This window comes from Gymnoscopelus braueri (genome assembly GCF_963280865.1).
Source record: "Gymnoscopelus braueri genome assembly, chromosome: 13".
NCBI classification, from domain to species: domain Eukaryota; kingdom Metazoa; phylum Chordata; class Actinopteri; order Myctophiformes; family Myctophidae; genus Gymnoscopelus; species Gymnoscopelus braueri.
The window spans coordinates 9,099,696-9,126,302 of NC_137615.1; the positions used below are offsets into that span (position 1 = coordinate 9,099,696).

Genomic DNA, 26,607 nt, shown 5'->3' on the forward strand with positions numbered 1-26,607 from the left:
ATGATAGTACAATGGTACCCATAGATCATTCAGGCGTTCTGGCACTTTTGCTATTATCAGCTGTCAGTGTTGCAAACGCCATTCGTATTTTCAAAGAAGGACCCATGATTGATGCTGAGGGAAGGGAGTATAAATCGTCCGGAGTGACAATTGATACTGCTAATGATACTGCTGCTGACAAAGTTACAGCTCAGTCTTCTGGCGATGCCTCCACTATACATATAAAGTGCACAGGGACGGCAATGCTTATCATGATACCTGCAGACCTGTATAACAATGGACGTCACATATCTCCCGGAGAAGTCTGTTTAGGACAAGCAATGTATCCATGCACTCCTCAGTGCCAAGCTTTTGCTGTCAGTGACACGGAATATGTCATTGAAGCTGAACTGCATGATTGTGGATCCAGGTTAACTGTAAGTATCAGATTCTTGTTCTCTTGCCTTTTTTTTATTATTTAAAGCTGCAATCTGGAACCTGTTATAATGACTAAAACGTTATTTTAACCAATCTGTAATGTAGAGAATGTTAATTCAATATCAACGTCTGGAGTGGTTGAAGGTGGCCTCCCCACTCATATTGTTTCATAAGTAGCATAAAGGTTACATATTGCAGCTTTAAGGGATTAATCTCTGACCATTTTGGTTTTCCACCACATTTAATCAATAAACTTTAAAAGAGTACTTTGCCCATTTTCAACCTTATTTTCATATACTGATCCTCAACTAATGCTCATTATAGCATGGTACCATTTACTTCTGAGTCTCAGGGGTGGTTTGTGGACCGTTCAGAAACTTTTCTTCAATGACATCATCGATGGGGATATAAAGCTATTGCAAATTACTGCCATTTTCTTCCTGAAAAAAGTAAGCACACTGAAATTGAAGCCACAGTATTATAATTTTGTAAAGCTTGAAATCTGTTCTGAAATGACCACAGATTATGTAATTTGAGGAAACAATGATGCTAGAGTAAGGTTTCTAAACTATCCACAGCCTTCCAAACGTAGAGCAAGTAGACAGAAATGGTGCCATCTTATAATGAGCGTTAGTGAGGAACAATTATATGAAGATAAGGTCGAAAATTGGTAAAATGCTCCTTTTAAAGACATCAACTCACAGATGACAAGATGGTTGTGTTAAATCCATAGGTATCTGATGACTTATTGATCTACTCTAACGAGTTGGTGTACACGCCAGCTGCCAATTACCATGGCATTACAAGGATGAACAAAGCTGTGGTACCCGTCTCCTGTCATTATAAAAGGTTTGACATTTTCACGGACTCCGTTGCATTTTAACCACTCCTGTCCATGTACCACACATTGTCGTATGTTGAATTTAACGAAAAACTAAAATAACCGATCTACAAGTTCGCTACCTGTCGAGTCCTGAGCTTGTAGATCTATTTCCTCAACTGCGTGTGTGTGTGTGTGTATGTATGTACGTACGTAAAAAAATATATATATATTTTAAATTTGTTTTAATTATTATTTTCTTCATAATGTAGATTGGCTATTCTCTACAAAAAATATATATATTTATTTATTAATTTGCCGATGAGGATTTTTACATCTAAAACTGAGACAATCGGGTAAATGTGGTTAATTCATTTAGTCAGTCACACTCTCATTCACTCACACAGGACTCACTTGGTGAGCAGTCACCCTCAACAGCCACCGCTGGCCATTGCTATGCCGACGAAGCCTTCCTCTGAGTTCTCACTAAAGCTAATGACTGGTATGTATGTACATATGCCAAAGTATGAACACACACACACACACACACACACACACACACACACACACACACACACACACACACACACACACACACACACACACACACACACACACACACACACACACACACACACACACACACACACACACAGACTTGCAGCCAACCATATTACCAGATTAATGTTAACAATTGCCTAATTTATGCTCTGATGTAGGATGGTGTGAAAATAACGGATCTACAAGCTCACTATCTATGCATCGCTCACATGATGTGTTATTTTCTATTTGTCGTGGCTCATATCCAATGAATCAGGCTAAAGACACACTAAACACTCATGTGTAAATGGTATCATGATGGTTTGTTTCTTGTGACATCTTCAAACTGAATGTTTAGCTATAGTTTTCTGTGGGACTTTTGGGGCTCTGTTATTGACATGAATGACTAAGCCCTTTTGACAAGAAATGCATATAATAACCACATTAATTCATGCGATCAGACTCTGGCTACTGACTTGGGGCCCCTGGGCCAAGGCCAGTTTGATAATCCGTCCTCGAGAGCATAATTGTTGCTCTCGTATTGAAACCTCAAAAATCCCAAACTGTTACTTTTCAGGAAATTGTCTAAATAACTGTTCCAATGGATCAAATGTAGTTATTATTTAGTGATCTTGTTAATACTTTTCATTAATTCAAATAATAATAATTTAAAATAGCAAAAACAGCCGATCTACATGCTCGCAACATGCTGTGGAGTTACCACCAAGTTTTCTTTATTCATATTCAGATAACTGGAGAAATGAAAGGTCCTCAAATGCTTTGTACCTGGGAGAAATGCTCTACATCGAAGCGTCCTACAACGGTCCCGATCATGAGTCCAGAAGGCTGTTTGTGGATAACTGTGTCGCAACTCTGGACCCTGATGTGGCCTCAGTTCCTAGATACTACTTAATTGAAAACCATGGGTACGCACACATGCACCCACACACAGATGCACACGTACATTTCTTGTTGATACAAACCATGCATAATTATATATTTAGAGTGTAGGGTTTTTCACTGACTTATACCAGTACAGTATGTACAGTGAAATGTTGGAGTGAAATGTTCCGCAGACTTTGCCAACAATGTATAATATTGTCGCAGGTGGAAACCTCCTATGTGCAAAACTGTTACTTTTCAGGAAACGGAACAAACATTTTCAGAAAGTGAAAATTCAGAAATAGTGAAATTTAAGAAAATACATGTTAACAAGTTAAGAACACACCGTTGAAACAGAAATTACATTACAATCATGGGCGAGTACAAGTGGTTGGTGAACCGACCATATATGCATCTGGTTTCTGGTGTCTGATTTGATTCTTAACACACTCACCGCCAAAGGGGAGAATTCTCCCCTTTTGTAGTCAATGGTGTTTACCGCCAAAAGGGAGAATTCTGCCCTTTTTGTCTTTTCTTTTAAATTTTGTTTTTGAATTTCTAAAAAAAAAAATGCGTTATTCACAACGAATTAGGAGATATAAAAAAATTAAAACATCCATTCACTTCAATGAATAAACGGACAAATAATTCATTTTTTTTTCTATAAAAAATCATTAAAAACGCTGGCAGTGGGTGAGTACATTATGAATAAATTCTGGCAGTCAATGTTAAGAGTGCAACTTTCATTTTTCTGAATTTGGTAGGTGTTTCACCGATGCAAAAGACGAACGTTCAAATTCTCAGTATGAAACACGAGTGAGATCCAACACCCTTCATGTCAAGAATCAAACATCGAGAATCAAGAATCCTTTCAACAGCCTTCAACTGAAGCTGGAAGCTTTCTTATTCCTCCAGGATCCACGAAACTCTGTGAGTCGTTAATGAATCATTACAGATCTCGTACAACGGTACGTCCAGAGTTTTTTTAAAATTATGTTTTCTGTCCTGTAGGTTTTCATCACATGCAAGCTAAAGGCTACGACTGAAAGAAGCAGCCCGACCGACAAAGCCTGCAATTATGCAAATTCAAGGTTATTTAATTATTTCACTGATATATTTTTGAGATTTTGTAATATGGGGACTAAGATCATTTTCCACAAATGGCCACTTCTCGTATGTATGTCATGTATAACATTGTACAATATCAATGTCAATTTAACCCCTAGTGTTTCTATTATGGGACAAACATTTGGTAAAAAGTAGCCAATCTACAAGTTTGCAATGCGTTGTGAGACGGGTGAGCCATGCCATGCCATGCCTCTACTTTTTTTTTTTATTGGTAACGTTTCTGGGAGGCTCTTCCTCAGACCTTACTTAAGGTCGTAAGGTCTACCCACGAAGGGAGAAGCATTCTGGTGTGCAGATTTTATTGTTATTTCATGTTATATTTTTGATCCAGCACCCAGCCTAGCAGGACTGGATGTGCGTGCCTTTTGTCACTTTGTAAACACCTTTTTCATTGGCTTTCTGATCTGTACCTCTCTTTAGATGGACACATGTGGATGTGGATGATGATCATAATGATGATGATGATGATGTCTGTAGCTGTTGTCAAACTATCTGTAACACATATCCTCCCAAAGGCAGCAGCAACACTAACCCAATACAACATGCAGGTATATAAACTTGGGATATTTTTGGTTTTGTTTGCAGGTATATAAACTTGGGATATTTTTGGTTTTGTTTGCAGATTTTGTTTTACTTCAGTAAAAGTAGCAAGTACCAACCTCACACATTTCACAAATTTGTCAAAATGTGTAACTTTTTTGAAAATGGTGTGAGCTTGTAGATTGCCTTTTTTTGAATAGCCAACAAATGCTTCAGTACTAACATTTCTTTATCTTTATTTTTGTTTTGTTTTTCAGATACTGCGGTTCATGGCTTGGAGACACTTGAAGTGATGGTATTGACCAGAGAGTAGCATGCATGATAATCACCTTTTGAATAATAAACAATCACGACTGCATGCATTGTTTTTATTCATGTTATAATAACACAAACATCACCACAAGAACAGGAAATCTGTCAGGTTAGATTAAAGTGTGTGCATTTGTGCGCAATTAATGCTCAGGAGGTAGAGTGATCGCCTGGGAATCGGAAGGTTCCCGGTTCGATCCCAGATCGCCCTGTCAAAGTGTCCTTGAGCAAGACACTGAACCCTAACTGCTCCCGATGAGCGGGTAGGTGCATTGTAAAGCACTTTGGATAAAGACCCAAACTGGACTCGAATATGGATCTTCAAATCGTAAAATCAACGGGGAGTAAAAAAAAATCTTCGTACTGGGTTTTGTGTTATATTGTCAGAATCAGCTTTTATTTGCGTTCATGTGTGTGCATTGGCGCATATACAAGGTTTAGGATTATCTATGTGCTCCTTGGTGGTGGAGCTGCTGTAATCACTGTCGAATAGTGTACATTTTTACAGCTAATACAAAAAAGTTAAATATAAGCAGACTTCAAATGCAGAGTTGTATGGCATAGGGAGCAGTATTTATTTACCTATTTTTATTTAAACAAATCGTGACAAAGGGGCCTGAAAGTTGTGTGTCCCTGCAAGGCTTTTAAAGGACAACTCTTTCAAGAGCACATAATCACTGTAACACCACTTAGAGCAGGCATTGTGAAATAAGCATTATGAACACAGTGGAGATGGTTTTAATTTCCGAATAGATATTTTCTTGCAAAACAGATGTCGGCAGATCACTGTTATTACTGTGTATTAGCTGAAAAACACCACAGCCTTACCTTAAGTGCATTTTACACATTTATGTCTGGGCATTTCCCCCCAAAAAGCACATTTAGTGGCAAACACTTGCTAACCATGGTCATACATGGTTGCTGCCTTGGTTGTTCTGATGATGTAGTGAAATAGATTTATTTCTACCCAAGAGGTAGCCTACTTTACATCAAATTGTCATATTATATAATAATCAAATTACACTGGCACACTGAACAAATAGGTATATTTTAGAATTAGTGCGTTAAAGAAGGTAGCTGAATGTTGAATTTGACAGAATGTTGAATTTGACAGAATTAACTGAGTTTTTTGTCACCCATAATGAAATTATGGGTTGAAGGGGCCAAGGGGGTGGACAATGATGTGTGAATTTATATATGATACATTTTATAAGACCTATAACTGTGGCGATCTGTGTGATTGACAATACCCAAGTAACCATTATGGTCAAGATCTACTAGAGGTTAGATGAAAAGGTTTTTGTTGAATCCACTGCAAACACTTGACTAGTGTCAACTACTCAAAGGAAAAGTACAAACAGAGCTTCTTATCATACATTCCATCGAATGGTTTCATATTATTCATTCCCTTCCCAAACCACCTGGTGCAATTATTTGCAAAATATTTAAACCATTTTAAATATGACCAGGCTATTATTGGAGTAAATTGATTTGGTAATGATGTAATATTAGCCTACAGGTCGTTACTACATTAGTGGGAAAACTTGACACCGATGTGTCTCAAATGCTGTGTAAAATAGGATGTATACAATCAATAGTATTAGTGTACACATCTATTTAATAAGCAATGGTTTGCTAGGGGTTGTGTGCGTTTGGGGAAAAAAATGTGTTTTAACATACTGGACTGTCTGCAGAAACCTGTAATCTAATGTAAATATTTTTTTTTGTATTTAAAGCTCAAATAAAAGCTTTACAATAACTTATGCATACTCCTGGTATAATAACCTAGTGTTTATCAAGTGGAAAATGCTCTTTAAAAAATATATATATGTAACATGTATAATATTTTAGTGTACATAATGTACTCCCTTGCATCATACCATGCTTATGAGGCCAGATCACTCGCTAGATGCGTGTATGAGAGAATATCAGACGGATTTGTGTCCGCAAGTGTACCATTCTTTTAAACAGCAGGCTACTATTAATATCCTATTATTCTTGTGTACTGTTTAGCTATGTTTTCTCCATCTTAACATTGATTATGTGACACTTTTTGGTATCATTCAACAATTGGGAAGTGGAGGAAATTACAAAAGACGCTTCAGTGCGCGCATTGCAGTAGATCGTCTGGATAGAAATAAAAGTGAAGGCACAAACAGCTATTGAGCCAGTCTTTCTAGTGGCCCTTGTTGTCAGTCAACTACTGACGCATTAACACCCCGAGCAGGTCAACATTAAACTGCGATTACAAATGGATCTCCTCTTTCTTGATAATATGGGTGGTCCTTAAAAGGACCTTTGTGTTTAAGACTGTACAGTTTACTTGGAGCTGGTGTACTTGGTAACAGCTTTGGTGCCCTCGGACACGGCGTGCTTGGCCAGCTCACCGGGAAGCAGCAGGCGGACGGCCGTCTGGATCTCCCTGGATGAGATGGTGCGACGCTTGTTGTAGTTAGCCAGTTTGGAGGCTTCACCGGCGATGCGCTCAAAGATGTCGTTGACGAAGGAGTTCATGATGCCCATGGCCTTAGAAGAGATACCAGTGTCAGGGTGGACCTGCTTCATGACCTTATAGATGTAGATGGCATAACTCTCCTTCCTGGACTTTCTGCGTTTCTTACCGCCCTTGGCAGAGGTTTTGGTGACGGCTTTCTTGGAGCCCTTCTTGGGCGCTGGCTTGGCGGGTTCAGGCATGGTTCTTTCTCATGTGGATGAAGAAAAGAAGTAACGTTCAACCGGCATCGCACCAGTATTTAAACCAGGCCAATGCAAATGAGGTGTGCGACTCCCAGCACATGATTGGTGCCACTGCTTATGTGACCCACAGAGGGAGGTGTCTTACACTGTCTTTGTTTCTGCATAATGTTTTCCCGCCTGCTGCATCATCTATTGTTCCCGCTAAAATATAGACTAGGGATAAGGTATATTAAACATTTAGGGTAAATCTATATTTTAATCGGAATTAATAGTTCTAGTCCACGGCACGCTCCAATTTCAATCTAGTTGTAACACACTTTCTAGCGATGCATAATGTATACAGTATAATCTAGTCAATCCACGAGCTGCAGACTATTGCTACTATTCACAGATGATACCAGTTGTACCACACAAAGCATTTGATCATGTTCATTATAGCTGGGATGAGTGGGGTCTCTGACTGGAATTGTATGTGTAATGTTAGTGTATATGTTACAGGGTGAATGGAGAACCAGGGTGATTGAAGAAGGCTCGCTCGTTTTAACCACCCACCCAGCAATTGTGTAGAAGGAACACTAGAGGGAGCCACAAGCCAGGCTTGTGCACAAGCATATATGGCCGTGACCACACTCACACACACACACAGTCACACACACGCGCGCGCACACGCACACGCGCTCATGCTTTCAATGGACTGTTAAGATACTTTTATTGTGTTCTGCTGGCTTTTGTTTTAGTTTCTCCCTGACACACACACACACACACACACACACAGTGATCCATGAAAAGAACTATTCTGTCCCTATCGGTTTACAACTCGAACGGCGCTGTGTCGACTAGTAGAGCATCGGCCGGTCAGCGCGGGCACTCGCGCCTGGAGGCGCGAGGGCGCGCCTCCTCGGCCTCAAGCTCTACTAAGTCGGCGCGCCTCCGTCATGGACAAGCGTGTGCGTGTGAACGTGTGTTCAGCGTTCCCCTAGCGTAGCTTCCTGGTTGCTATGTGGGGGGGAACAACAAAAGACAGGTCCGCGTCGCATCAAAGCCCCGCCTCTTGGCGCCGCGTTCTCCTTGGAGGAGGAGAAGGAGAAGGAGGAGGAGGAGCTCGCGAGCCTCGAGTAATAAACCCCCGCCTCGCAGCGCCGCGTCCTCCTTCTCCTCCTCCTCCTCGCGAGCCTCTCTAATAAACCCTGTCTCGAAAAGCCCTGCATCGCCCCGAAGCCCCGTGCCTAAAAACAAGCGCTCTGTCTTCAATCACCCTGGCTCTCCAAACACCCTGTGACATATACATTCAGAGTGTCATACCCAACAGTCCTATATGGTCTAGAGCGGTTAGGAATCCTGGTTTTCACCCAGGCGGCCCGTGTTCGACTCCCGGTATGAGAACTCAATTTATTCCGAACTGAATCAGGGAATATGTCATGATGCTGGCAAGTAGTGGATGTGAATTTAACTGTTATAGTCCATGTTTATAAGCATACGGTCAAATGAAGTCACTCTCTAGACTACTAGACAATATAGAAAATGCTGGACCAATGGACATTGGTTTCCCCCATCTTAATCTTGACTATATGAAGCGTCTTATAACAATTACATTTGTGTTATATTACTTATTCGCCTGGAATGTATTGTGCATTGTATTATATACAATATTTTCACAAGTTCAATGTGCAAAGTGAGTTGTACACCCTCAACTTGCACGGTCTTTATAGTTAAAAGAATCCGTTACAAAACAAGTGGCATGTTGCATCATGGCCACAATAGTCTACCTTTCCCTGATCCAACCCCCCAGAATTGTGAGTGGACCCTCACAATATGACTGTAATGGCATTTATCCAAATACATACAATAGGACCATTCCAAGCTCGAGTTTGCACTAAGAGGGTCAGGGTGTACACGTTGAGAGATTGTATTTAAACCCAATCACTGGCCATGGATCAGTCATCAAAACTGTATAGGAAGCAAACGACTTAAGTATTTGCTTCAACAAGTAGGCCATTACCTAAAGTGTCTCACATATCAATTACGGAATAGACTCTGTACAGAAAGTGTGGGTGGCTCTTAAAAGAGCCTTTGGGTTGTTGGTAGATTAAGTCAGCATTGTTAACCTCCGAAGCCGTACAGAGTGCGTCCCTGTCTCTTCAGAGCATAGACAACATCCATGGCGGTCACAGTCTTTCTCTTGGCGTGCTCGGTGTAGGTGACTGCGTCACGGATCACGTTCTCCAGGAAAACCTTGAGGACACCACGAGTCTCCTCGTAGATCAGACCGGAGATACGCTTCACACCGCCGCGGCGAGCCAGACGGCGGATAGCGGGCTTGGTGATTCCCTGGATGTTATCACGAAGCACTTTACGATGACGCTTGGCGCCTCCTTTCCCAAGACCTTTGCCGCCTTTGCCTCGACCTGACATTTTGAGTTTAGCTGAAGATTCAAATTTGAGTGTTCCTTCCTTCCAAAGCCTTGTGTATTTATCTGTGTTCTGAGGACGTATAGGAAGACAGGCAGCCTGCTCTGCACTGGGCGTTGCCTAAAAAGCTGCTCCTTTATTCTGTGTTCTGCATGACAATGACCTCTCCAACGGTTATTTATTATGGTTATAAAGCTGTGCCTTAGTGGAAGCAATTAACTAGTATGTATATCTATGTAATGTCTATTTGCTTTATTTTTATTTGATTACTTAAAGGCATTTTAACACGAGCCATACTGACGTTATGTCAAAAAAGAAACTATTCCCACTTATTCGGCAGTATGTGTACCATATCTTTTGAAGAATACTTTATTATAAATAAAAACACTCACAACATTCACATTATCACAGTCGTGAGTAGGTTCACAGTCACAAAAAAACACATCTCCAGACTTCAACATAAACTGTGAAAAAGATGCATAATATACAGTACTATACAGTCATAGCATTTATATATATTGCTCATGAGTAGCTGATATGATATAGTAAAGACAGACTTATCAGACAACACAAAAACAGTATATCAATAGTACAATATAGGGGGATTTCTATGCATGTGTGCGCACTTGATGTGTAACAGATTAAACAAGTTCCATAGTCCAGTAGAATGCTACTATCGGTATATATCTATCTATCTATCTATCTATCTATCTATTTACACTGTTGTAACAATGGTGAACAATGGAATCCATGTTTACTGTGTGCAAAAAGTTATATCTGATCGTTATATGTTTATATAACATCATAAGTTACTGTTTAAACTTTGTGGTGCTGCTATTCGTATCTCCCTTGTAAAATTGAACATTTATTTCAATGGGACAAACATGGATAATCTATTCTAGATGTTCATTTTCACTGAGCTCTAGAATATTTCAAATGCATCATCTGGGGCTGCTCCGCTACCTTAAATCAATATGACATTTAGAAAGACTACACTACTGGCACTATTCTGTAATTTTGGATGGGGGAGGGGTCATTTCAGAGGAAAGCCTCACGCCTTTCCTCAAAAATAGTGAGCTGGGTAGACACAGCTAACTCCAGAACATGTTACAAATGGTGTATGGTCATTGTGCGTGAAAATGAGGAAATAAAACTCGTATAAAAAGTTGTGGTTGGCTCTTAAAAGAGCCTTTTGTGGGTAAAGGTGGGATAGGTTTATAACAGTTTACTTCTTCTTGGGAGCTGCCTTCTTTGCTGCCTTGGGTTTGGCAACCTTCTTGGCTGGGGCTTTCTTTGCTGCTGCAGGCTTCTTGGCTACTTTCTTGGGGCTTTTGGTGGCTTTCTTCGGGCTTTTAGCTACTACCTTCTTGGCAGCAGGCTTCTTGGCTTTCTTCGGCGATTTCTTGGCGGCCACAGGCTTCTTTGCTGCCGCCTTCTTTGGCTTTTTAGCCGCTGCGGGTTTCTTGGCAGCAGCGGGCTTCTTTGCTTTGACAGCTTTCTTGACAACAGGCTTCTTCGCCTTAACTGCAACAGCCTTCTTGTTCATCTTGAAAGAGCCAGATGCGCCGGTGCCTTTAGTTTGAACCAGAGTGCCTTTTACTACCAGGCTCTTGACGGCGATCTTGACGCGGGCCTTGTTCTTCTCCACATCGTAGCCGCCGGCAGTCAGAGCTTTCTTGACCGCAGCCAGGGACACACCGCTCCGCTCCTTGGAGGCGGACACGGCCTTGACTACAAGCTCAGCGACGCTGGGGCCGGCCTTCTTGGGTCGGGGAGCTGCCTTCTTCTTGGCGGCCTTGGCCGGAGCCGGAGCTGGAGCTGGAGCGACTTCTGCCATGATTCTATCAGATTTGGGTAGTAACTTGCCTTAATGTAATGTATCGGTACGGTAGATTAGACTGGTGGTGAGTACTGTGAAGGGGCTGGACTTAAACACAACATGAGAACCATGTAGAGTCAATGCACACAGAGCCCCTCTTCTCTAGGTGGCTTAATGTGCCACTTGTGTTTTCTCCTCGACAAAAAACAAGATATTATAAACGACTGTGTATAATATGAAATGTAACAAAGGGCACACTGCTAGCACACTTGTGCCTTTTTGTCATGAACATTATCTGAGACGCGAAGAACGCTCTCGTTTTGTATTGATAGGCTTAACACCTCACTCTTCAACGGGCAACACACAATTCCCCCATCATTTTCCTTCTAATACAATGTTAAACTATGTTACATTAACACCAATCCTCGTAATCCTCTTAGCAGACATACCCGACGACAGGATAACATAAACTATACTCTTGTTTTATTATCCGTTTAGTTATAAATAGAAGGTTTTCTGACCTTAGTAAACACACTCCAGTTGATGGCAGCAACTCCCATTGACAGCTATTGAATGGTGGAAAGCTTTGTTCATTTGTGGACGAATAACTTACTGTGAGTAATACATCTGACATAACATCTGATCAAACTAAAGTAAACAAAATAAAGCTTATCTTATACAATCAACTGCCGCTGTCTGTACTTTGCTTATGGAAACAGACATGCTGGTACACAAGCCAGCACGTACCCTTCACATTTTAAATCTCTGTGATGCAATGTATATCCTGCTGCATCCCGTTTTATGATTAATTATCATTGTGTTCGAAAACAGTTGGACTGCCATAGCAAATATGTCCATCCCCATATCAATTAGGCCTACCTTTATAGCAGCATGGGACAGAACTGTTCAGTAAATATATCACAAGTGAACTGTTGCTGTAAGTTATTTTCTTTGGTAAAGCTACCTGGGAGCAAATAGCCTATGTATTACTCATATATTTCAATTGACACATCGTCTGATTTTGTTTGATTGAATACTTTATTAACAGTTTGAAAATAGCACAGTGGTGCAATTGTACAATGATGCAAAAAGTATAACACAAAAAAAAGCCATTGTTTCCATTACAACTATATACAAGACATCATCAACACTATAGCAATAAACGTATATGCCCAGTAAACAGTTTGGGGGGGGTCGTTTCTGGTCTTGGGCTTAGATTACTTTTCTAGGACCAGTTACTAATTCATTCTGCTCTTTTTTATTTAACTTTAAATGCAGACTTGGAAAAAGCCATTCGGCTTATTTCACAACAGATTAGGGCCTACTCACAACAAATAGTGTGTGTCTTAATATTTTTACTTTTGCAATTCCATATCCAAATATTATTAATGGTTCCTTACATTCTGGTGTTCTTTCCATTTTGCTGCATTTTAACACCCTTACCAGATCAATCTGCATTCTACAAAATGTCTATTAACATGTTATGTAACCATGCATTATTTGTAAAACCAGAATAATTTCAATAAAGTATATAAAAAGGAGAGACCCCCATCACTTATCAATAGCACAGTAGAGCAGACCATTATGGGAATTACATATTTCCCTTTAAAATTTTAATTAAATGTAAAACTACCGCCTCTTAAAATATTATGAGTATACGCACTGAAGTTTATAATTTCACTGTTATAATTACGGCCATAATGGTTTGGCTAATGGCTTTAATAATTGGACATCTTTTACGGAAATAAGTGGGTGGCTCTTAAAAGAGCCGTTTTTGGGATAGTGACAGTATTGGATAAGTTTAGGCACGTTCTCCACGGATACGGCGGGCCAGCTGAATGTCTTTGGGCATGATGGTCACCCTCTTGGCGTGGATGGCGCACAGATTGGTGTCCTCAAACAGACCGACCAGATAAGCCTCGGCTGACTCCTGGAGAGCCATGACGGCGGAACTCTGGAAGCGCAGATCGGTCTTGAAGTCCTGGGCGATCTCCCTCACCAGGCGCTGGAAGGGCAGTTTACGGATCAGCAGCTCGGTAGATTTCTGGTAACGACGGATCTCCCTCAGAGCCACAGTACCAGGCCTGTAACGGTGAGGTTTCTTAACTCCACCGGTTGCCGGCGCGCTCTTACGCGCTGCCTTAGTGGCGAGCTGCTTCCTGGGGGCTTTGCCGCCGGTGGACTTACGAGCGGTCTGCTTGGTTCTTGCCATCTTTCTCTGTCTGTATCTGTAGATTTAGAAGTTGTGATGAATTGAGCGCAAACTCCTGCTCTTTATTACAGCGGCTCTGAGACGCCGTCTTTCTCTGATTGGTCTCTGCTCAGGAACCTCCTTGTTTGGGGAGGAACCACAGTTTAGACTGGGAGGAACCGATCACGGCACGAGTACTAGTACTGATTGGTGGGGCGCTCATACACAGGGTGCGTTCGAAAATACAGCACTGAGCGCACTGGCCAATACAAACTAATAGGCGAGTGTGCTCCGGTGCGCAATTTCCGAACGCACCCATAGTCAGCCCGCGCTCTCATTCATGGTTAGGAACCTCCTTCTCTGGGAGGAACCGTTCATGCCACTAGTAGTGATTGGAGGGGCGCTCATACACACTCACCCCGCGCTCTCACTCATATTTATGATTGGTGGGGCGCCCACAGACAGCACTGAGTTGAAGATATAAAATGTTTCGTGTTCCTGTTCTTCAGCACATTTCTTCTTCGTAGTCTAACTCAAGAAATAAAGCAAAAAAATGTCAGGTCGAGGCAAAACCGGAGGAAAGTCCAGGGCGAAGGCCAAGACCCGCTCATCTCGTGCCGGGCTCCAGTTCCCCGTGGGTCGTGTCCACAGGCTGCTGCGCAAAGGAAACTATGCCCAGCGTGTCGGTGCCGGCGCCCCCGTCTATTTGGCGGCTGTCCTCGAGTATCTGACCGCTGAGATCCTGGAGCTGGCTGGAAACGCTGCTCGTGACAACAAGAAGTCTCGCATCATCCCCCGTCATCTCCAGTTGGCCGTCCGCAACGACGAGGAGCTCAACCGACTGCTGGGTGGAGTGACCATCGCTCAGGGCGGTGTGCTGCCCAACATCCAAGCTGTTCTGCTCCCCAAGAAGACTGAGAAAGCCGCCAAGAAATAAATCTACTAAATTCTTCTAGCAAACTCCACAAAGGCTCTTTTAAGAGCCACCCACTCTTTTTATTCCAAGAGTTCCTATACTTACTACCCCGCAACAGCATTTAATAATTGATTAGCGTATTGCGTTAATTAAGACAATGTACGTGAATAAGCCAACATGTCCTTAGAAGTTGTTCAATGTAATTGTATACAATTCACTCTTGCATCTGCTTATGAGGTCAGATCATTGCTATGCGCGTATTAGGCTGTTCTGTACACTGCTACTTTTCCCCACCAACAGTTCCTCAAGTGTATACATATTTCTTATTGACCTGTATGTAGGCCAGCCACACATCAGCTCTATTGAAGAGTTGCCATAAACACAACATGTGATAAAGTGGGTGGGGTTTTGGAATCTAGCATCCAAATCAGAGTTGATACACATGTTTATTAGACTATCTTAGGGGTTACATTTAAGCAGTGAATTCAAGGGTACAGATGTTTTTATCTACTTTGAGTTCATCATACTAGCAAGGGAATCAACTCTGTAAATAATGTGTGGGCGGCTCTTAAAAGAGCCTTTGGGTTGTTGGTAGATCAAGTCAGCATTAACCTCCGAAGCCGTACAGAGTGCGTCCCTGTCTCTTCAGAGCATAGACAAGACAACATCCATGGCGGTCACGGTCTTTCTCTTGGCGTGCTCGGTGTAGGTGACGGCGTCACGGATCACATTCTCCAGGAAAACCTTGAGGACACCACGAGTCTCCTCGTAGATCAGACCGGAGATACGCTTCACACCGCCACGGCGAGCCAGACGACGAATAGCGGGCTTGGTGATTCCCTGGATGTTATCACGAAGCACTTTGCGGTGGCGCTTAGCGCCTCCCTTTCCAAGACCTTTTCCTCCTTTACTTTTTATATATACACATTGAAAATTATTCAGGGTTTACAATTTATGCAAAATTAAATTACATATATACACACACATTACAAAATATATATATATATATATATATATATATATATATATATACATATACCTCAAGGCATTTCAATACAAAAGTGCTTTTTTTCCCTCTCCTCTTTTACAATGTTAATAGTTCCCATGGTGTCAGTTTCTTTTTTCGTGCGTCTAGAGTTCTTTGTCTCTTAAGTTCAGTTTGGATTTGTTTGAAGACCACCTCTCCTGAGTTTGCCTCCTGGTGAATTACCATGGCACACCTGGTTTTCCACAATTTGTTTATAACTGTGCATGCAAATAACAGTCCAGTAAAAATCCTGTTGTACCGCGGCCTGATATTTTTATATCGATGAAAAATATAGAAGTAATTTTGAACAGGCAACTGAGCCAAGTCTTGTGTATTTATTTGTGTTCTGAGGACGTAAGTGAGGACAGGCAATGCGGCAAACCACTCTGCACTGGGTGGTGCCAAAGCTACAGACCCCCTCCCGAGTGTTGCCAGATAGATAGAGAGAAATAAGCAACCAGGTCTAGGAAAACAAGCCCCAAAGAAGCTACTAGGCCACATGTGAGCACTTTAAACACAAGCTATACATATTCAGAATATGGAATATTTGGAAGATTTTTGAAACATCATAACAATAGCTACAAATCTGGTATGGGGCTTCCTGGCACAAAACATTTTCAGCCTAATATTACAAGCAACGGTACAGAAAAAGAAGCCAAAAGTCGCTTATAATAAACGGACATGGCAACACTACCCCTTCACACGGTTAGAAAATAGGAGCCTTTGTTCTGCTTTCTTTGTTCTCACCGACGGTCTGGAATCTCGATTTATTTTGCACATTGAGTATGACTGAAACTTCTACATGCATATACATATTATGATAATTATATCTAATATAATCATTGCCACTTATTAGTCAGCATATTTATAATAATTATGGGAAACCAAACATATCCATTACATCTCTTTCAAAAGATAGTCCCCACTTGGCCAGGGAAGATTTAGGCTTTGATTGAGTTAGTGATGTTTCTATTGACTAAAATGCACTATAGATCTATATGAACCAAGATTTTTGGCTTTGGTTATGTTTTTTTAACGTGCCTTTCACTCTGACTGACTCCAGAGGATACATGATTGAAGCTGAGTGCTGACTAAAGCACAGCTTTGCTGCAATTTACCTAAACAAAGAAGCATTGATGTTTGATGGGTCACTCACACTCACGACTTGAGTGATGGTGTGCTGGTGTTTCAACTGCATTTGGATAACTGCCCTATGCCAGAGAGCCAGTGTGAATGTCCTCTCGTAGAGGACACACATTTTTGTTCTAACACAATAGGGAGGGCAGCTGTTACTCTGAGTCTGTAAAAGTTTGGTCATCAAACATAAATTATATAGTTTTCCAAATGTATTTATGTGCGCAAGCTTATGCCCCACTGAGGAGTTGTGTATGTTTAAAATGGGAATAGACTAGAGTGACTGCATGGGCCTCTGAGTTGACCACCGATTTAGGGCAGCATTTTGCCCAGGTTGATCAGGATCTTGACTCCCTACCCAAACTCAAACTAACATAAAAGAATGGCTGACCTTTTAGCAGTTTAACGCCTTGAACACCTTGGTATATTAGCATCCCCTGCATCCTGCCCCCACCCTCTCCCTTCTCTGTAAATATACCTGATGATGCTACTGAGTTTTCTTCCAATATGTATTGTATTTGCATGCATGTAAAGGGCATTATACATAAAAATCCATTATTATTCACAGAAGATATGTTTAGCACAACCGTTGATTGTACTACCTGCACTGTTATCACAGTTGTTAATAAAGTATTCAATCAATGAATCAATGTGTTACCACAATATCCCAATAGCCAGTAGAAGTTTATCTGTCATTCAGGGCCTGCCCTGCCAAACAACCTAATGAGATTTAAATCAGGCAACCCTTTCAGCCATGCAAAATAATGTGGTGGCATTTGTATTCAAGGACATTGAAAGAAAGCACAATCACACACAATCCCAATTGAAATTCATTCACACGTCTGAGTGCTCTGTGTATTGATGTGAATGTGTATGTATACTCAAGTAAAATGTGTATGCAGGACTTTTTCTTTTGCTTCTTCCACCACTGACAATGTGGCCACTCATTGGGGCAGCAGGCACCACCCTCTGTGGAGCACGTGAGCAGTGCAGGATACAGCTGAACCAATCCTGTGCTGGGAGTCGCACAGGCATATTTGCATTCCTATCCTATAAAAAGGGGCGAAACACTGTGCTGTCACCATTTGTCACTGCATCTCCGAGTGATTCTGGGATGCCTGAACCAGCCAAGCCAGCGCCCAAGAAGGGCTCCAAGAAAGCCGTCACCAAGACCGCTGCTAAAGGCGGTAAGAAACGCAGAAAGACCAGGAAGGAGAGCTATGCCATCTACGTGTACAAGGTCTTGAAGCAGGTCCACCCTGACACCGGCATCTCTTCCAAGGCTATGGGCATCATGAACTCCTTTGTCAACGACATCTTTGAGCGCATCGCTGGTGAAGCCTCCAAACTGGCTCACTACAACAAGCGCTCCACCATTACTTCAAGGGAGATTCAGACCGCCGTCCGCCTGCTGCTCCCCGGTGAGCTGGCCAAGCACGCCGTGTCTGAGGGCACCAAGGCTGTCACCAAGTACACCAGCTCCAAGTAAACTGCTTAATCCTCTCTAAACCCAAAGGTCCTTTTAAGGACCGCCCATGTTCTCACCTAAGGAGTTGATCCGGTTGTGGCATTGTCTAACTAACAGTAATCACATGGTGATACAAAAATAAGGTAGGTGTAGGGAGGAAAACGGTGCAGGATGATGGGGAAAATGATGCAGATTGCACATCGAAATGCAACCTCAAGAAATGCAAAGTAAAATTGAGATTCTGCATCAATAGTTAGTATCCACACCGCCGGGCATGTATTTAATCTATTTATATGTTAATATTGTTTTTATTCTTGGATACATTGAACTGAACAAAAAAAGGCAAAGAACAACTGACTCCAGACAAAAAAGCTGAAGCCATGGCACTTATTGACACTGAAAAAAAGAAGAAAAAGCCTATATTTTTGTATTAATGCTTATTAACATGTCATGTCAATGTATATTTATTGTAAACCCTGAATAATTTCAACAAAGTATTTAAAAAAAGTATAGGCCAGTCCACAGTCCACACCAATGCAACCCCTTGCAACTGCAACTACTTGCAAGTTGCAAGTAGTTGCAACCATAATCCCCAAATGGCACCGGTCAACTGGTCAGTCCACACCGCTGCCTAATATTTCTACAATTGCTATAAAGCCTGTGATAAACTGGTACATTTAGGTTTGATAATGAAGTACCGTGCATGTTCAAATCATGTATACGTGACATTATTCCTGGCTATTTTCAAAAGCATACATTCATCTAAAAATATATATATTTTAGATTTTGGAAGGATTTTTTTGGTTTTATACTTTGAGTTGTCCAAATTGTTTAGGTAATAATAATAATACATTTTATTTATAACGCACTTTACATTCTCACGAATCTCAGAGTGCTACAGATTAAAAGCAAGGCATAGGCCATATGGGCAACAAAACAATTACAAGAGACCCAACTAGAGACCCAACTAAACTAAACTAAATGAACGAAAAAACAAACAGAAGTCCACGAAAAATTAGGAAAATGCTTTTTTTTTAAAGGTAGGTTTTTGCCATTTTTGATTTATTTGTAACTAGAGTGATTATTAAATGATCTTGCTTATCATACACACATAGGCTACCCATATCTACACTTACTATATATTCATCATATATCACATAATGCACACCCTTGCACATCATGCACAAAGTGCTATATTATGATTTGTTTGTTATGCTTATGCTCGCTTATACATTAGTAAAAAATACATTCCCAAATATTATACTCTGGTGTTATATACTTGTATATTAAAGTTATATTCGTGTATATAATACACATCTATAAACTCCCTTATATACTTTTAATACATTAAAGTTGTACAATGCAAATTCACAACTAACGATTTTTAGCAACCTCTGCTGGTCACTACCGTCACTGCATACAATTTCCGTAATCCTCGATTACCCAGAATTCCATTCGTTTTCACCGGAAGCCGGAAGCGTTTCAAAAAGCGATCTTTTAATTGTTTATACTATCTACGGATCGTTTCTCTTAGCCAGTGGAGCATTAGTTACCATGAGCTGTGCTTTCTTTTTCTGTTCTTTTTCGATCTTCCAATCCTACATTCTCTTAAAATCAGCGTGAGGTTCCTTTTTGTTATTAGCGCGATAGTTCCTGGCCAAACAGGAAACCGTTGCGGTAGTTCCTGGCCAAACAGGAAACCAGTGCATTTCCACCTCCGTTTTCCGGCCAGATGACGTCATTTCCCCGGGAAAGTCCCCCCAGTCCACGTTCAATAGAAAATATATAAATAAAAGGCTTCCGGGGGTGAAATACATGGAGTGGGTGTTGTGAAACTTTTGCCACTCACAAAAGATATACAATTTAACTTTAGTTTTGTTGAAAACGTTACCTAGTATGCCTTTAAGTCTTGCGCTCTCTCTCTCTCTCTCTCTCTCTCTCTCTCTCTCTCTCTCTCTCTCTCTCTTTCTCTCTCTCTTTCTCTCTCTCTCTCTCTCTCTCTCTCATATATAACAGTCTAGTAGTAGTATCTACCATACATCAAATGTAGCATCTCAGCTTGGAAACGGTGGCACAGTGGCACTGAAGAAAAGACAGGAGGAGGAGAAATAACTCCATTAGAGGATCAGCCTACAGTATGAAGGTTTTTGTAAGGGTAAAGACAAGCAAGATAAAATATTGCCCTTAATGCTCCAGCAATAAGACAGCGTGAGAATGATGAAAAGAGCTAGAATTAAAAGGAAAAGGCTTTGGGGAGGGGGAAAAATGTATCCTATGGTTTCATAATCTGCCCCTGGGAAGGATTAGCACTGTAGCACTAAAATCTTCTATAGAGATTACCATTGTCTCTGACACGTGGGCACAAACCCCCACAGAGAGATCAATTATTTGATACCAATCTGGGGTTAGTCACCGACCCATGCCTTCTCTCCTTCAATTTTCTCTGTCTTTCATCCTTTATCTCTCATGTTCTCTTTCTATCTAATTCTTACTTACGCTATCATCAAACTCTCTTCCATCCTCCAACTCACCTCAACTCACATCTCTCTCTCTCTCTCTCTCTCTCTCTCTCTCTCTCTCTCTCTCTCTCTCTCTCTTTCTCTCTATCTCTCTCTCGCTCTCTCTCTCTCTCTCAGACAGTGATATGAACCCGCTGGCTGAAGGTGAATGGATGAAGCAGCTGGATGGTGGATCCTCTCTGTTTGTTTCATCGAGCAGGTCAGACAAAATGATTAATCAATAATTTAAGCTGTTTGATTTTAACTTTTGAACTTTTGTTTTACTCGTTGACATTAGGTCATTTTCATCTCCTCTTTCACTTTTGTATTGATTTGAATTGATAGTAAGACAGACAACAATGCCAGGAGTGAAGCAGAATGATAAGCAATCGAATTAAAGATCATGTTTTTGTACAAGATCGTGTATTTTATAATAATTTCTATGGTGCTTTATGTGAAACTCTTTGGCAGATGAAAAGCGGCAGTACAGTGAGTTGGTGGGCTATGTCATGAAACCCCTCCAACATCACTAACACTCAGCATCAGTGGTGGAAAGTAATGTACTCAAGTACTGTACTTAAGTACAATTTTGGAGGTATTTTTACTTTACTGGAGTATTTCCAAATTTCAATACTTTTACTTCTACTCCACTACATCTCAGGGACAAATATAGTAATTTGTACTCCACTACAATTATTTGAAAACTTGAGTTACTGGTTACTTTGAAGATTTTTAATATTATTACAAAACATACATTAACCCCTATATTTACTTTGGCTATTTGAAAATAGCCGATTTACAAGCTCACAAAGTAGTATTTTTTATACATGACAAACTTACATACTGCATAATGAGTACTTTTCCTTTAGGAACTTTAAGTATGTTTTGATGCCAATACTTTTGTACTCTAACTCAAGTGATTTTTTAACACCAAACTTGTACTTAGTTTAACATTTCTACATTGTGGTATTGATACTTCTATGCAGGTAAAAAATGTGAGTACTTCTTCCTCTACTGGGGCTATGAAACCCCTCCAACATCGCTAACACTCAGCATGAGCATCCATCCACCCCTGCTGAACCACAGGGGCACCCGCTGGTGCTCAGGGTGGAAGGGCGTTGTTAAGCTGACATTTTCTCTCTTTATTCTCTCTACAGGGTGACTGCATCCTCACCAGACTTCAGCTGTGACACTTGACATTTGAGGTGCTGGACCCCCTCCCTTGCACACGCGCACGCACGCACACACCCACACAACCGCACAGACACACGCACACACACACACACACACACACACACACACACACACACACACACACACACACACACACACACACACACACACACACACACACACACACACACACACACACACACACACACATACACATACACACACACACACACACACACAGAGAGAGAGAGAGAGACATTAAGGCAGCAGACATCTTGAGAAACAAAAAAACTGTCTACTGTCTCTACTGTCTGCTATCCAAGAGGAAGAGGAAATGGATTAGCCCATTTCCTCAGGGAAGACCTGACTTGAGCAGTGAGACGTACATAGCCTACCACTAGCATACGGTATGAGGCAGGTCTCTTAATTTCCATGGATGTGGCAACGCTGCAATTTCAGCAGAGAGCACAGTTATTGGATGTTTGCTGGCATATATCATTTTATTTAACTTAAAATTCTCAATCCTGTCTAAGCACACCAAATAAGGGATACACATATCCCACAATGCCGCACCATGTGACGCAGTGGATACTTGCGTCCTTTGTGGCGGACTTGAGGATTCTGCTTGTGTTTCTTCTACTGTCTGGACTGACAATGACATCATCATCATCATCGTCGTCGTCGTCATCATCATCATCATCATCAAGTTCTGCCCTATGGCGCCATCGTGGTGGCGGCGATGTAACCAAGGTTACTAATGGCTGTTTCCACTCCTTATCACTGGATGGAGGGCTGACTGTCCGCTGCAGTGGACTGGGCTTGACACAGGTGAGACACAGGTTATGTTAAACATGCACGTTTTCCCTGCCCACCACCACAGAGGTTGTGGGTTCGAATCCACAGTGGTGCATCCGGCTTTGTCGGGCGTCTATGCGAACACAATTGGCCCGTGTTCGGGGGAGGTAAGCCGGGCGGGGAGGGTGATACTGGACATTGCACGTACTCCTACGGGCTGGGGCGGCACCTGCCAGCAGGAAGTGTTGGGCGGGAGGAGTAGGATGAAGGCCCTACGTCCTCCCGGTGGGGGCTCCTCATTGGCAGGTAGGATACTTTCCTTCTTTCTTTCTTTTTCCTTTATTTATTCAGGGAAGCCCATTGAGAGCAAGCTCTCTTTTTCAAGGACGCCCTGATAACAGCATGGTCATAAAATAAATAAAATACAATACATACATAATGAAAAACAATAACAAACATTTGAATCATATTACAGTGTCACAGATGCAAATAAACAGAGTTACATGAAGCAGGTGCAGTCACTATGTAGTGTGTCCTCGAGAAGCACCCTAAATGTCTCAATTGCAACCAATCGCACCAGTTTCAGAGAGTCCTGAAGTTTGTTCCATTTGTGTGGAGCATAATACATGAAAGCAGTCTTTCCTTGTTCACATGCTCTTACGAGGACTGGTAATGCGGGTTTGTGAACGTGTTGAATGTCCAGTAACCTTTGGTTTCAGAAGCGAGGATAGGTACAAAGGAAGCTTTCCACACAAGGCCTTATAAATGAATAAAATACAATGTTGCTCTCTACGCACTGCGCTGATACAACAACAGGGGCAACACAGAAATGTGTGTGGGGAGGAATTAATTGGCATATTGGCGTAAAAAAAACATTGGCTACTGTAAATTGAGGAACACATGCACGTTTAACAATCTGGACAATTGTTAATTGTCTTGCTCCAGAGTATTCTTATTCTGTTTATTTCCATCACGCGTGCATGCGTGTGTGTGTGTGTGTGTGTGTGTTTGTGTGCGTGCGTGCGTGCGTGCGTGCGTGGTTCCTCAGATCCCTGCTGGTCTGCCCAGCCAGACGATGCATCTGTACCTGGATCACAACCTGCTGAGTTCTCTATCAATGGATTCGTTCTCTGGACTCCCTCTGCTCTCTGAACTTAACCTGTCACACAACCAGGTGCGCACAAAAACTGGTTCCTGTTGCACAAAAATCCAGTTCTGTATCACTGATGACAGAAATGATGCGTAGCCTGCGAGCTAGTTCAGGCCGATATACTCGAGAGGTTTATACGCATGTGCAGCACTATGTGGGCGATGTACTGTATGTGTCGTGTCAAGCAGCTGACCAAATTGACGGTCTACTTAAGCTCACCTGATTCATTACATTTCCTCTTGCTGCCTTGCGGTGCTGCCACTGACATTGTATGTGCTTTGTTTGCTCCCACCACCACCACCACCCCAGCACCACCACCACCAGTAGGCTCTGCTTTCCCTGGGGGGGTTTGTTATAGAGGTGCATCTCCCTGCTTAAATATAATATTCACACTTATATTTGCATTTCATAAATAAAATGTTCTCAAGCTATTGGTCTCAATCTAATTGTGAGTTATCTGACTGAACTGGGTTTAGGCCGGGTGCCAGTTAGTTTTGGTTCAACTGGCTTTGACATGAAATCTCTCTTGATGATCAACAACATCACGCAGATGCTTTAAATTCACGTCCTTCCTTTTGTCTGTCCAGCTCGCCATGTTAGAGGCCGGATGTTTCCGAGGCCTGGCGTCCTCGCTGCGCTTCCTGGACCTGTCGTCCAATCAGCTCTCGACGCTGGACCCGGCTGCAGTGGGGGGACTGCGGGCACATGCCAACCTCACACACAACCCCTGGCACTGCGACTGCAAACTACAAGTGTGTGTGTGTGTGTGTATGTGTTAGGGCATTCACGAATAGTGATTTTTAGCATTCGAATTATTCGACCTATAAGTATTCGAATATTCGATTAATCGATTTGATTATAAAAAATAGAATAATTTATATATATATATATATATATTATATATATATATATATATATATATTATTATTTTTATTTTTTATTTTTTTCAATGGCATTGATGACTCGACTCAAGGAATGCGAGTTGACAACCAGAGCTCACAGCTGCGTGTCTGCTGTAGAAAAGCCACAAAAAAATAATAATATCGAATAGTGGTTTGATAGTCGAATAGTCGGTTTGATATTCAAATATTCGACTATTCGGTGAATGCCCTAGTGTGTGTGTGTGTGTGTGTGCGTGTGTGCGTGCGTGCGTGCGTGCGTGCGTGTGTGTGTGTGTGTGCGTGACACAGTGAGTAGGCAATGAAATCTATATGTACATCATTTATCTTTATACAACACGTAATGATGTCATAATTGAACTCTCTCCCTGCCAGTTATCGATGCCCCAGTTGGATTTGGACCCCTCCTCACTGGCCGAGGTCATCTGCCTGACCTCTGACCTCCCTGATCTGGGTATATTATCAATTATTACATTAGCATTTAAAGCTACAATCCTTAAACTGTATGTCTGTCTCAATGTTAACCGGGAACTACAATAAAGATGCTGGCACATCTAGTATCCAATCTGGTGCGCTGGTGCGTCTACATTTCTCAATGGAAGAGTAGAGAGACCATCTGCAGATAATTATACTAATTATATTGTAGGCCTATTAAACCAGTGGTTGTCAACCAGTGGTCCGGGGACCACCAGTGGTCCTTGGGGGGTACCAGGGGGTCCCCAGCAAAATGTGTTAACATAGCATCACAATAATTTTAACCACTTAGCTTTGGCCATTCAAAAATAGCAGATCTACCAGCGCATAGCGGCAGCGGAGTGCCACGCTATGAGCTTGTATATCTGCTATTTTAGAAAAATCTTGAAAATGTGTGCATAACACAACATTTTCAGATGGGGGTCCGCGGCCAAATGTATATCAATTTAGGGGTCCTTGACATGAAAAAGGTTGAAAACCACTGTATTAAATTATTCAACCACACAGATTGGTTAAAATGACATTTTATCCGTTAAACTAATTCCTGTTTTGTAGGTTTTAAAAATGCATATGTTAAAGTAAAAAAATAATAATAATCACAACATAAACAAAGCCAGTCATTGGGAGGGAGGGATTTGTAGGATATGCCAATCATCATCATTATCATAATTATCATCTGATCTTGTATAACTTGTTACAAATAAATGTTCTTAATCTGTCTTAATCTGTAGCATACAGACTTTTAGAATATCGTTGCTGTCGGGTGGAAACCTCATACGTCCAATTTTTTCAAAGAAATTGTGAAAATAGCAGATCTAGAAGCTCACAACTATTTTTGAGCTTATAGATCTGCTATTTTCACAGATTTTGTGTGACACTCTTGCATGATGAAGTAGGGCATTCATTTACAAAAAAAACATAACAAGTTTAAATACTGAGGCCTGACAGCAACGATATACCTAATCTCAATCTTGAGATTGTATGGTCAGTGTTGTATATTGAATCCCTTGATCTGATCTCCTGTGTTCAGGTGCAGTGGGAGTGCCCTTGGTGCTGCTGGCTGAGGACTGGGACCTGTGTCTTTCTCTGAGGAGGACCACAGACGTGGCCATGCTGGTCACCATGTTCCTCTGGTTCTCCATGGTCATCTCCTACCTGCTCTACTATGTACGTGCCAACCAAGAGGACGCAGGACGTCACATGGACTACCTGAAGTCACTACCCTCTGGGCAGGTTTAGAAACTAAACAGATTGTAAGGAGAGCTTGACATCGCCTTAGTGTGTAAGAGTAAGGACACCGGCCCACATCCCAGGTTTGCTG

At 41.6% G+C, this 26,607-nt stretch overlaps 7 protein-coding genes across 7 annotated transcripts in view; 3 read left to right on the top strand and 4 right to left on the bottom strand.

The window, feature by feature from the left end:
- Positions 1-6,955: 6,955 nt before the first annotated feature.
- On the bottom strand, positions 6,956-7,330 carry LOC308098770 (histone H2B-like; the record flags this gene model as incomplete). Its single annotated transcript, XM_080447201.1, has 1 exon — positions 6,956-7,330. One exon carries the CDS (start codon positions 7,328-7,330, stop codon positions 6,956-6,958), a length of 375 nt encoding a protein of 124 aa, XP_080303327.1.
- Positions 7,331-9,433: 2,103 nt separating this feature from the next.
- On the bottom strand, positions 9,434-9,745 carry LOC308098783 (histone H4; the record flags this gene model as incomplete). The annotated part of the gene is made up of 1 exon (XM_080447214.1): positions 9,434-9,745. One exon carries the CDS (start codon positions 9,743-9,745, stop codon positions 9,434-9,436), a length of 312 nt encoding a protein of 103 aa, XP_080303340.1.
- A 1,222-nt stretch (positions 9,746-10,967) lies between these two features.
- Positions 10,968-11,579, bottom strand: LOC308098743 (histone H1-like; the record flags this gene model as incomplete). The annotated part of the gene is made up of 1 exon (XM_080447174.1): positions 10,968-11,579. One exon carries the CDS (start codon positions 11,577-11,579, stop codon positions 10,968-10,970), a length of 612 nt encoding a protein of 203 aa, XP_080303300.1.
- A 1,783-nt stretch (positions 11,580-13,362) lies between these two features.
- The window catches only part of LOC308099156 (histone H3.2), a gene marked incomplete at its 3' end in the record, with an annotated part of 66,629 nt that continues 53,384 nt past the window's right edge, over positions 13,363-26,607 (bottom strand). The window contains exon 2 of the mRNA XM_080447778.1: positions 13,363-13,789. Within this exon, the coding sequence (XP_080303904.1) occupies positions 13,363-13,773 (411 nt within the window). The 5' untranslated portion in view covers positions 13,774-13,789. The remainder of the gene's footprint in view (positions 13,790-26,607) is intronic.
- On the top strand, positions 14,306-14,689 carry LOC308098361 (histone H2A-like; the record flags this gene model as incomplete). The annotated part of the gene is made up of 1 exon (XM_080446681.1): positions 14,306-14,689. The coding sequence occupies one exon, from the start codon at positions 14,306-14,308 to the stop codon at positions 14,687-14,689; it is 384 nt and encodes a 127-aa protein (XP_080302807.1).
- Positions 17,944-18,318, top strand: LOC308099134 (histone H2B 1/2-like; the record flags this gene model as incomplete). Its single annotated transcript, XM_080447746.1, has 1 exon — positions 17,944-18,318. The coding sequence occupies one exon, from the start codon at positions 17,944-17,946 to the stop codon at positions 18,316-18,318; it is 375 nt and encodes a 124-aa protein (XP_080303872.1).
- LOC308099384 (leucine-rich repeat-containing protein 3-like) lies at positions 23,839-26,525 on the top strand (the record flags this gene model as incomplete). Its single annotated transcript, XM_080448126.1, has 4 exons — positions 23,839-23,937; positions 24,501-24,665; positions 25,188-25,266; positions 26,317-26,525. 4 exons carry the CDS (start codon positions 23,839-23,841, stop codon positions 26,523-26,525), a joined length of 552 nt encoding a protein of 183 aa, XP_080304252.1.